The 12610-nt window shown below is 44.4% G+C and overlaps 1 protein-coding gene across 5 annotated transcripts in view; it reads left to right on the forward strand.

Annotated features, from left to right (window-relative positions):
* Positions 1-12049, forward strand: part of MAPK9 (mitogen-activated protein kinase 9) — a gene marked incomplete at both ends in the record, with an annotated part of 33109 nt that extends 21060 nt beyond the window's left edge. The window contains 7 exons of one of the 5 annotated variants that reach the window (XM_080699550.1): positions 26-191; positions 1768-1839; positions 6793-6975; positions 7487-7611; positions 8430-8493; positions 9848-9923; positions 11902-12049. In XM_080699550.1, the coding sequence (XP_080555676.1) occupies positions 26-191; positions 1768-1839; positions 6793-6975; positions 7487-7611; positions 8430-8493; positions 9848-9923; positions 11902-12049 (834 nt within the window). Of the gene's footprint in view, positions 1-25; positions 192-1767; positions 1840-2191; positions 2264-6792; positions 6976-7486; positions 7612-8429; positions 8494-9847; positions 9924-11901 lie in introns of all 5 variants that reach the window. The other 4 variants (XM_080699553.1, XM_080699551.1, XM_080699552.1 and 1 more) reach the window with 4 other exon arrangements.
* Between the last annotated feature and the right edge of the window lie 561 nt (positions 12050-12610).

The raw sequence follows: 12610 nt of genomic DNA on the forward strand, positions 1-12610 counted from the left end.
CTGACTTAAACCACTTCTTTTCTAGGATTTGAAGCCCAGCAACATTGTCGTAAAATCAGACTGTACTCTTAAGATCCTTGACTTTGGCTTGGCGAGGACGGCTTGCACCAATTTCATGATGACCCCCTACGTAGTAACTCGGTATTATCGGGCCCCCGAGGTCATCCTAGGCATGGGCTACAAAGAGAACGGTGAGTACAGGCAGACTGGAAGAGCCTGTGGTGTTTCAAGCCGTGGTCATCGTGGGCTTTTGTGTTTACTTTAAACTGTACAAAATATGGGGAGTGTGTCACACACAGCTTATCATAATTCACAGACCAGTCATTAAAGCTGTATTTCCAGCTTTTTCACTTTTAAAAATTTACTTTTTTTTTTGTATGTGTGGTAGTGGGGATGGAACGCAGGAACATTCTACCTCCGAGCTACACCCCCAGCCCTGTTTTATTTTTTATTTTGAAACAGGGTCTCACTAAGTTGCTGAGGTTGTCCTTGAACCTCTGATCTTCCTGTCTTGGCCTCCCAAGTACTGGGATTATCAGCATGCACCACCACACCTAACTTAAAAATTCACTTTTAAAATTAGCATTTTTAACTATTTGCATCAAAGTACAATGTCACATCCTGAGTGCAGCTTGATGTGCCGCTCCACGTGACCAGGGGCACCAGGGCTCCCTGCATGCCTGCTCTGAGCCTCAGCCCACAGGTCCTGATTGCCAGCACCATAGACAATTTTACTTATTTTTTTAACTTGATACAAATGAAATAATGATACATTTTTTGTGATACTGGGGATGGAACCCAGGGACATTCTATCTCCAAGCTATACCTTCAGCCCTCTTTTCTATTTTTCATTTTATTTTATTTTATTTTATTTTATTTTTATTTTGAGTTGCAAAGGGCCTCACTGAGTAGCTGAGGCTATCTACCAACTAAGATTTTCTGTCTCAGCCTCCCAAATACTGAGAGTACAAGTATGTGCCACCACACCCGGCTGATACATTTTAGTATCAAAAAGAATATCAGTTTAGCCAGGAGTGGTGACACACGCTTGTAATCCCAGTGCTTGGGAGGCTGGGACAGGAGGATCACACAGGTTCAAAGCCAGCCTCAGCTACTTAGTGAGGCTCTCAGCAACTTAGTCAGACCTATAAAATAGGTCTGGGAGTATACCCCCGGAGGTAGAAAAGCCCCTGGGTTCCACCCCTAGTACCACAAAAAGAAAAGAAAAAAAAAAAAAAAAAAAGGAATATCAGTTCTAGAAGTCCTAGAATATCAGTTCTAGAGTTCTTTGAAACTTAGCTTTTAGCATATTTATCGGGAAGAACTAAATCACATTTACTTGTAAGAAAACACAAGAAGAGGGAGCATTTTCTCTTCTGACATGAGTTTAGCCAGCTCCATGCTCTGTACATTTGCTCTACAGACTGCGGTGTGCTCCCAGGAAAGAGAAAGAAAATCAGATTCTGTGTTAACTTCTCCCCATGTGCACCCACCAGCAGGGACATTTAGGTAGTTCTGTAAGAGGAGAAATTGTGTGGAAGTGGGGCACTTGGCAGGCGTGGCCTAAAACCCAGCCACCCTGCCCCTGTGTGGTCCATTTTCTGCTGAGCTCTGCTGCCTTTCTGAGCTGGCAATTTAGAAAATGGTCATTGAGAAGGTTCAGCTGGTGAGCTGGTGGAGTTTACTGGGGCTGTCTTTGTTTGGGAGGGGGTGAGAGAGAGAGATGTGGGGCTCTCCACTGGTTTTTAACCACCTGGTGTTTGGTAGTGGACATCTGGTCTGTCGGGTGCATCATGGCAGAAATGGTCCTCCATAAAGTCCTGTTCCCAGGAAGAGACTGTATCCTTCACAGGGCGAGACCCAGCACTGGCCATGGAGGCTGGGAGTGGGGCGGGCGTGTGGCCCTGAAGAGCTTTGTGTTCATAGCCCCCGCCCCGCGTTTCTGTTTTTTTGTTTGTTTTAGTTTTTGTTTTTAAGCTGTAAAGTATGGAAATGGGCAGTAAAGCCCCAGATTACTGCAAACTGAAGGCTAACATAGAGGTCAGCAATCATTCATATTGTATAAAACGTTCACCCTTAGCTAGCAGTTTATTTTCCCATATTTGTGTGTTTAATACACTGCTAGAATTCCTTTTCTTCACCTTTGTTTTGTCATGGCACTTCATAATTTATCATTTCATTTTATTTTCAGTTGACATCTGGTCAGTGGGGTGCATCATGGGAGAGCTGGTGAAAGGTTGTGTGATATTCCAAGGCACTGATCGTATCCTTCCCTAGGGCCTTGACCCGGCCACGCTTGCCATACCACGGGCAGCGTGATCGCACCACTCACGGAGCGCTGGAAAGAAGGCGTCTCCAGGCTGTTCTGGGGCTTTGTTATGTCTGTTGAGTCAGTGTCACAGCAAGGGGTTCAGTTCTACGTTTTCTTTTTTATTTAACTACCTGTGAAAACTTCATTAAGACTTAGCGTTAAGCCAGTTATATTAGCTCTTAATTTTACCAAAAATACCTGGATGTGTAGAAGACACTACTTACTCTGTGATAAATGTGTTCTGATATTTAAATGAAAATACCATTTTTTTTTTAATTTTATTTTTTGGTGGTACTGCAGATGGAACCCAGGGACTTTCTACCTCCGGGCTATGCTCCCAGACCTATTTTATGCTTTATTTGGAAACAGGGTCTCACTAAGTAGCTGAGGCTGGCTTCAGACCTGAGCAATCCTCTTGTCTCAGCCTCCCATGCGCGGGGATTTCAAGCGTGCACCCCACGCCCGGCTCCATTTTATAATTTAGTTTATTCCATTAATTTAACTAGGAAAGGTGCCACCTAAATTTAAATTTTTTTCATTTTGCAGTACCAGGAATTTAACTCAAGGACATTCTGCCTTTGAACTACACCCCAGCCCTTTTATCTATTTTGAAATAGGGTCTCACTAGATTGCTAGGGGCCTGGTTGAGGCTGGCCTCAAGCCTACAATCCTCCTGTTTCAACCTCCCAAGTACTGAGATTACAAGTGTGTACCACCAAGCCCAGCTGGTGCCATCTAAATTTAAAGGACTATATGTTTATGTGTTTTAACTGATAAAGTATTTGGTTATCAGTATACATTAAATATTTTCCCCAAAAGTAAGAACTGAAGTACACTACATGGAACAAAGTAAAAAAAATTAAAATTAAAAAATTATGAGGAACAATATATTAAATTTTCTTGTCTGTTACTCTGACAACATTTTATAGATTTTTTTTTTAAAAAAAAAAACTTATAGGAGCTGGGCATGTGGGCATGGTGGCTCAGGCTTGTAATCCCAGCATTTGGGAGGCTGAGACCAGAGGACCGCGGTTCGCGGACAGCCTCAGCTGTTGCAGAGAGGCCCTCTGCAACTCAGTGAGACCCGGTTTCAAAATAAAGAATAAAAATTTTAAAAATAGGGCAGGAGGTGTAGCTCGGAGGTTGAATGCCCCTGGGGTCCATCCCCAGACCCGCAAAAAAAAAAAAAAAAAAACACTTATAGGGGCTTATTTTATGACAGACACACTGGGGAAGTTAAGTATAAAATGCAAAGGATGAGCTCGTGTTGCGGTCAGCAGGTGGTGGTGGCGGTACAGTTGGAGGAGGCTCAGCGGCACCCAGCGCCCTCCTCGGAGGCCATTCTTCAGTGCCGTCTTCGCACCTTTACCCTAACGTGGCTCTTCATTGGTACCTTGTTCATTTGTGTTCAAACCTTTTAATAGTTCCATTAGTCTTTGGTTTTGTTTTTTGTTATAAAACCTAAGGTGGTCTCTAGCTGGTGGCAGATGGATGGTTGCTTCTAAAGCAGATCAAGCCTTCTAATCACAGTTTCATATGTATTTCATGTTATTTTAGGGTTTTATAATTTATGAAGGCACTTTTCTTAAAATATGAATTCTTCACAACACAAACTTGGGATGAAAAAATTTCGTTTCTATCACTTCATTTACCCTTTGTTCTCTTAATTCTTACCATTTTATATGGCCTTATCTCAGGTTCACTTGCTTCAGACCATAAAGAAGCCCTTTGTTTTCAAGTAAACTCAGTTACAGAGGGAAAAGTTGAAGTAGTCTAGACTAAAATGAAGCTTAACAAATATACACTTAGCATTCAGCATATCTCAATTCTTACTTATTTTGTGCCCTTCTTGTTTTATTAAAATATATTTTCTCCAGAAGTACAAAAATGAAAACTATTGGTACTTTTTGGTGCATCTTAGTAATTTTAAAATCATACTTTACATATTAACATGCTGCGATATTAGTGATTACTGGTTTTATATATAAGATAATCTAATGTTATTCTTAAAACTCACATAAAGACTAACATTTTCTAAAGAAAAGTTTCAACATTTCTAAGCACTAGGTTTAAATTCTGGGGGATAGAAAAATTCTAGTAGTGAGGCATGGTGGTACACACCTCTAACCCAGTCATTGGGAGGCTGTGGCAGGAGGGTCATGGGTACAGAGCCAACCTCAGCAACTAGCAAGACCCTATTCCAAGATAAAAAGGGCTGAGGGGTATAACTCAGACGTAGATTATCCCTTGGTTCATTCCCCAGAACCAAAAAAAGAAAAGAAAACAGGTTCCAATAACCAGACTGAGGTTCTGAGATTTGCTTTAAATTTGTGGCCTGTCCCTGCTGTAGCCTGTGAGAAAGAGGATGATTTGGGTCCAAGCTGAGGCTCCTCCACAGGGTGGCTGACATCCCTGAGAAATTCAAGGCCTCTCTAAGCCTTGGTTTCCTCTTTTTAAGATGGGAGGTTGTGCTCTGCCCATCAGCACCACCGAAGTAAAGTGGCAATTGTCTTACTCAGGAGTTATCCCTCCCACCCTGCTCTCTACAGAGTAAGCCACAGCGTTCATCCACCAGATACTCACTGAGCCCTCCGTTGGTAGGCTCCTAGTCAGGCTTGGGTTTCAGAGGGCTCGCTCCAGAGGCTGAGTTAAGGGCAGGTTGCTGCAGGTGGGAGGCAGAGGCTCCTCCAGGCTGGTAGAGATGCAGCTGGGGAGAAGGGCCAGAGTCTGCTTCTTCTCTCAAGGTCTACCCTTCAAATGGCCTTGTGGGATTTGGAGATGTTTGTAGTAAAAATACTAAGTGTAGAATTCACGGGCGAGATCTGGGTAGAGAAATAAGAAATAAAAGTGTGAGTTGTTGGTCTGTCAATAGCATCAAAGTCTTGAGGCAGGTAGGAGTACTAAGATGAGGACTAGGAATCAATGGCTGGACTTAGTGGTGCTCACTGGCAACCTTGCTGGGCACAGTTCACAGAGTGGTGGGCGAAAGCCTGATGAGAGTGTGTTCAAGAGATGAGACGGGGGGTTGAAGATGTAAGTTCTGATAACTCTTAAGGGCATTTTGCTGCAAACAGGAGCAAAGAAGGAGTAACCAGGAGTAGGGCCGCTTGGCGGACTGGTCAGAAGACGGTAGCTGCTGTGTTAACGTTGGAGGGAAGCGGCGCCGTGTTCGGATGGCGATGGAGTGGTGTGGAGCGAGAAGTACCCACAGCGGGAGTCCGTGCTGGAGCGGGCGAGAGTTTAGGTTTAGGGCAGATGGCGCCGTGGCAGCGAGCCCCTGCTCCGGGATTGGGTGATGGCACGCAGTGGCAGCCTGCGGGAGCCCTGGTGACTGGCTCCTTCTTCACAGCGAGGCGTGAGCGTGGGAGAGCTGTTGGAAGGGTAGAGAGGGATAAATGTGAAAGAGTTTTCACATTCTGATAAGTAGGTAAAGAAAGTGTGCGCTTATGCTGACTTGACAGAACGTACAAAACAGAGAAGCAGAAGAGCATGGACCCACTGGGGGTCTGAATCTCCAAACCCATTTCCTGGGCAGGTCTCCAGGGCACCGCATTGCAGAAGACCTGGGTGCGCGTGCCCAGGCTCTAGTGATCTGTGTCCTGAGTCCCTGTTTCTAGACATGAGTTACAATTTGCATGACTTGTTGTTGTTGTTGTTTTGTCTTGTGTTCTTGTGATACAGATTTAATATCACTTTCCATACACACCCCCTGTGGACTGTACAGAGCTGGTAGTGAATACATTGTACCAATAAGGAAGTTGCCCTTTTATGAGCGGTTCTTATACAGTTGAGTCTAAAATGTAGGTCATGTACTTTGAAAGGAAATAAAATGCATTACTAGGTACCACAAGGGTGGCTGGCGTAAGTCAATGCCAAGTAAAATAGAAGGATCTGAAAGCTGTCATTGGTCAGTCACAGGCCCGCGTCCGGAGGACGTGGCCGCTGGGGCCGCTGACTATGCCGGAGCCCTGGGCTGCCCTGGCTTCCCGGGCCGCCTCGGCCAGGCTTCTGCACGGGCTTTGGTTGTCCACCTCTGAACTGAGAAGGGCAATAGAGCTCTGCAATACTTTCATCCTTTGAGAGCTGTGAAGCCTAGGTAGCTTCACTGTGAAAAATTAATTTCAATTTGGTTAGGTAATGCATCTGATCTCATGTTTAATCATTCCTATCATAGGCTCAATCATTTGTCATAATTTTATTATGAACTAGAATGGGAAGACATATAGACCTTATTGTGTGGGTCTACTAAACTGAGATTTTAGTTTCCAAAGAAGCAAAGTGTAAGAGTTTTTAAAATTAGCTTTAATTTGGAAACCAAATCTTATTTGAGTATTATTTCAAAACGCTTCTGGTGACCTAGCGGGTTGACCTAGGTACGTACTTATCCAAATGTATAAATATAATTTGCCCTGGAATGATGCTAATACATGTAGTATGACTATAAGGCGTTTCAGTTGTATTTTCCTCAAGAGAATCCTTAGATATTGATCAGTGGAATAAAGTAATCGAGCAGCTTGGAACACCATCAGCAGAGTTCATGAAGAAACTCCAGCCAACTGTGAGGAATTATGTCGAAAACAGACCAAAGTATCCTGGAATCAAATTTGAAGAACTCTTTCCAGATTGGATATTCCCATCAGAATCTGAACGAGATAAAATTAAAAGTAAGGTCCTTTTGTGCTTGTGTTTGTTGTCACGATCCAAGTGTCACTTTTGCTTTTTTCATATTTGTATTCTAAAACCTGTGACCATTAGGAGATAAAATGGTTGAAACCTAAAATCAAGTCACTGTAGGCTGGAAGCTTGATGCACCAACTTCGCCCACGTTTGGTGCCACACTCCTGAGCTTTGACCACGCCACCTCCCAGCCATGATTTCTCGGCCTCAGACCCTGTCTGGACACTGGTCTTAGGCTGCCTGGGGCATGCACCAGGGCCCATTTTTCTCCTCCTCTCCCGGGGCCAGAGACGAAAACCACCTGTGAAAGCCTACTTGGTTATAATAGAGACTGCTTGGCTTTTTCTTAAAAGGTTTTGGGCTTCACTTGGTCTGTCAGACATTTCTCCCAGTTAACACCTGTTCTATCTAGGTCAGTCATACTTAGTTTCACATCATGTGGTTTTCTTTGTTTGGATCAACAGCATTTCTATTAATCTAGTATTTGTTTCACCCTAGCAAGTCAAGCCAGAGACCTGTTGTCAAAAATGTTAGTGATCGATCCTGACAGGCGCATCTCAGTAGACGGGGCCTTGCGTCACCCATATATCGCTGTCTGGTATGACCCCGCCGAAGCAGAAGCCGTGAGTATTTGCGTGGAGGAGGCGCAGGTCGAGCCAGGGCTCACTGTCCATAGCTCTTCTGTGAAGGTAGCACGCTCTCGGTTTTAGGACTCCTGGTTATAGACAGTGCTCTCTGAGATGTGAGTCTGCCCCTCTTGGGGCACTAACACATTGGGCCTGTAACTCGGGTGTCCTGGGGGTGAACCTGCTGGTTCTAGGAGGTGCAGTCGGTGCCATCTGTGCAAGTGCCCCGTGCGATGTTCACCTGCTAAGCATCTGTTCTGTCCTGGAACTTCGCCATCGGCTCGGCTGCATCTTCTTTCCGGGGGCCCAGGCAGGGAGGCTGAGTGACTTGCCAGGAGTCGCATGTTTGTTTTCCTTCCCCGAGGCTGGGCCTCGCCTGCCCGGCGGCGGGGGGAGTTCCTGCTGCATTTGGGGTCCACGGCATTTTTCCGTAGTAGCACTGGTGTGCGCGATCTTTAGCTGTGAATGAAATAACACAGTGGCATTCCATCTGTGGGACACATTTTTACATCTTGCACGCTGAGCGTGCGATTACAAGCAGCCTTCCAGAGCAGTTCGTGTCTCAGGTGGGGATTAGATTTGGGAGACCTAACATGGAGAAGTGTAGACCAGAAGTGTGTTCCAAGTACACCTTCTGCAGCTCTCAGCCCAGCATCTCCTCCCTGGGAAGGTAGCAACAAAATCTGCAGTAAGCCCTGTGTGGATGAGACCAAATCCCTATCGCGAGGAGGCCAGAGCCGCCCCGTGGTGTCGCCTCCTCTCCGTGCCCCTCGTCGTCTGGACTTTAGTCATTTCACGTGTTGTCTTGTTTTTAGCCACCGCCTCAAATTTATGATGCCCAGTTGGAAGAAAGAGAACATGCAATTGAAGAGTGGAAAGGTAAAGGCGGTTTTTCTTCTCCTTATTATTAAGTTTCTTTTGATCCTGTAAAGTGGGGGCTTTTTACTTTTGATAATAGCCCTTCAAGAAGAGGCAAAAGACCCTGCAGCCCCTTTTCCTCCTGCCGCTGTGCCGCAGAGGAAGAACTTAAAGACAGCTAGAAAGGAACATGTGTGATTCGTGAAACATGGGAGCTTTTCATATGATTTTGCAGTACTGAGTATTGTTTTATAAACTAAAATCAGTCATTTTAGTACACTGTTTTGTTTTGGTATTGGGGATTGAACCCAGGGGCATTCCACTTCCGAGCTGTACCCCAACCCCTGTTTTATTTTTAATTTTTAAACGCTCTCACTACGTTGCTGAGGCTGGCCTCAAACTGCAATCCTCTTGTCTCAGCCTCCCAAGTACTGGATTACAGGTGTGCACCACCACACATTAATTACTGCATGCTTGCAGTGTGCTAATGTAAGTTCCCAAACAACAAAATTTTAGGAACCTTTACTAAATTTCTGGGTAAAGAAATTGGTTCTTGCCAATGAAAGTTGAAGGAAAGTGAAGTTGCGTGGACTCATTTCTGGCCGGTCTGCAGGGGCCCAGAGCCCACATTGTGGGTGCTGGTTACATTGGAGGACCACAGTAATGATGGAAAGGAGTTTGCATGATCTCAAGATAACCCTTAAAATGTCTCCCCGAGCAGCTCTGCATGTGCTCTGGGTGCGCTCTCACGCTCACTCTCCCCTTCCTCCTCTCTGTTTTTTGTTTTTGGGGTTCGTTTGTTTGTTTGTTTGTTTGTTTGTTTGTTTTGGGTTTTTTTTTTTTTGGTGGTACTGGAGGTGGAACCCAGAGGCTTTCTACCTCCAGGCTACACTCCCAGACCTATTTTATACTTTATTTGGAAACAGGGTCTCACTGAGTTGCTGAGAGCCTCCCTAAGTAGCTGAGGCTGGCTTCGAACCTGCGCCATCCTCCTGTCTCAGCCTCCCAAGCGCAGGGATTACAAGCGTGCGCCACCACGCCCGGCTCCTCCTCTGTTTTTTGACTGCCTTAATAATTGCATTCAAAATCCATAATGGGAACTGGGGATGTTGCCCAGGGATAGAGTGCCTTCCTAGCCTTCAGGAGGCCCTGGACTCAATACTCAGTAAGAAAGGAAGAAAAGAGAGAGAGGAGAGGGGGAGGGGAGAGGAGAGGTGTAATCGAGTAAACCGTGAGTATTTGGGTCTAGACCCACTATATTAATGAGTTGAGTATGTATCACAATTTAAAATTACACATCACAGTGCCCTTAGAGTGGTTCCGGTTGGGAGATGCAGTGACTGACAGAGCATTTTAACTTGATTTCTATTTGAAGAGCTAATTTATAAAGAAGTCATGGACTGGGAAGAAAGAAGCAAGAATGGAGTTGTCAGAGACCAGCCTTCAGGTTAGTGATTGCTTTAATAGTGCGCACAGCATTGACTTTGTGTGTTCAGCTTCGGTGAACGGCAGCCGCGGGTTCAATGCCTGCTTGGCCGCTGTTGGGCCCGAGAGCCTTTGTGTGAACTGTCCCCCCGGCTGGCCCTGGTGATGTCGATGGTGACAGCGGCTCCCATTTCACTGTACACCTGCCGGGTACTGAACGGTCTCGAGTGTTTTAACATTCTTGTTTCATCCTTGCGACCACTGCTGTCAACACCATGTACAGGTGAGGAAACTAACTTAGAGCCTTTTCAGTATATGACCTTCTTGACACTTGTCCCATCCAGTTAAAAAAAAGAACATTAGTGCAAATCTAGGTAAAGTAGAATTTGGTTTCTTTATGAAAATTTTTCATATAATTCTCCCATTTTTATACTTGACTTACCTAGTGATAATGACCTAATGACTAGGTAATCGTGTAATTGTCAGAGACCTTAATATTAGTGGCATTAACCTACGTCTGTAGGTTTCTATGTGTTTATTAAATGAAATTTTTAAGTTGTATTTATTTTCACTCCTACATGAAATTGCATACATACATACATACACGCACATATATGCGTACACATGCAGACACACATACATACACATACATGCATGCATGCACATACATACACATGCAGACATACATGGGAATGTAATTTGCGCAGCTGACTTATTCTTGCATTTTATATTCAACATGACAAATGTGTTAGGCATCTAGAGATTTTGTATATTTTATATATATGTAAAACCTTAGTAAGAATTTAGGTGTTATTAACCAAGTATAAATTTGAGACTACCAACACTAATCTCTGAGGTCCTAGATGTTTTATTTTTGCTTATATAAACCTAAAATATACATAGTAGGAAATAAGATAGCTTCATTTGCCTTCAGGGATTAGAATGCAGTTTTCTGGATTCATAAAACAAAATGTGTAAGAGGTAATTACATGTCTTCCTTTAATGTATAGTATACCTCAGAAGGTGGGGTTTTTTTGTTTGTTTTTTTGTTTTGTTGTTTTGTGTGGTACTGGGGGTAGAACCCAGGGGCTTTTCTACCTCCGGGCTATACTCCCAGACCTTTTTAATACTTTATTTGGAAACAGGGTCTCACTAAGTTGCTGAGAGCCTCACTCAGTAGCTGAGGCTGGCTGCGAACTATGCGATCCTCCTGTCTCGGCCTCCTGAGCACTGGGATTACAAGCGTGCGCCACCACACCCAGCTTCTCAGAAGGTGTTTTTATCACAAAAGATTTATTTGAATGTTGATGCCTTTCCCCTCATGCATAGTGTTTATGTTATAATTGAAATGTCTGATGACACTGGAATCCTATTCCAGCGTGAGCCTCTTGATACTTTAAATAAATCAAGCAATTTCTCCTTCTTCTTCTTCTTCTTCTTCTTCTTCTTCTTCTTCTTCTTCTTCTTCTTCTTCTTCTTCTTCTTTTTTTTTTTTTGCGGGTCTGGGGATGGAACCCAGGGGAATTCCAGCTCCGAGCTACAGCCCCTGCCCTATTTTTTATTCTTTATTTTGAAACAGGGTCTCACTGAGTTGCGAAGGGCCTCACTAAGTAGCTGAGGCTGTCCGCAAACCGCGATCCTCCTGTGTCAGCCTCCTGAATTTTGGGATGACAAGTGTGCGTCACACGCCCGGCTGAGAAATTTCCTCTTGATCTCTTGATTTTTCTTAATTTGGAATTGGCAGGCATTTTTTAAGTAGCCAGTATAATCATACTTGACCACATACATGTTTAGCCACAGGGAGGAAAAGGATAATATAGGGGCAGACAGGACTGTTTGCCCTGGACCAGAAGAAGGGCTCGAGGAAAAGCTTAGGTGCAGTTGACTGACTTCTGGTTCATGGTTAGAGTGGGAAACTGCAAAGCAAGAGAACAGCCTGGAGCCCTGCTGCCGGGGTGTGCAGCGATGCCGTGCCTCAGAGTTTATTCCACTTGGTTTTCTTAGCACAGATGCAGCAGTGAGTAGCAACGCCACTCCTTCTCAGTCCTCATCGATCAACGACATCTCCTCCATGTCCACCGAGCAGACCCTGGCCTCAGACACGGACAGCAGTCTCGATGCCTCAACGGGACCCCTCGAGGCTTGTCGATGATAAGTTGCAACAGCAGGCTTGTCACCAGCGAAGGGACTCTTGCTTCCATGGTCCTGAGATGCGTGGAAGTTGACGGAACCAAACAGAAAAACTCCATGTTCTGCATGAAACACGATGCCTTGCCCCGACTCAGTTCTAGTAGGATTGCCTGCCTAGATTATAAAGTGAAGCAGATTATGTCTGAAGAAAAAGCGCAAGCTACACTTTTAGAGATTTTGTTCAAGATCATTTCAGGTGAGCAATTAGAATAGGTGAATTCTTTCAAGTTGTATGGTGACAGTGGTGACAGTTTCTCATCATATGTAACTGTTGGGACGTACATGCATGTGACCACAATGCTTGCTTGGACTTGCCCATCGAGCACTTTGGAAACCAGTATTTAAATGCCAAATACTCTCCCAAGTAGTGCTGCTTCTAGAATGATCTCTTAATGATCTTATGTAATTTTGGTGTCTGCCCAGAAAAAATTAGATGTATGTGTATTAATTGGCTACCCTCATCATATCTTACCCTCTCTTATGGTATGATTTATCTTTTGTATTTGAGAAGGAATATAATTAA

The sequence above is a fragment of the Muscardinus avellanarius genome, assembly GCF_963383645.1.
Source record: "Muscardinus avellanarius genome assembly, chromosome: 7".
In the NCBI taxonomy this organism is placed as follows: Eukaryota; Metazoa; Chordata; class Mammalia; order Rodentia; family Gliridae; genus Muscardinus; species Muscardinus avellanarius.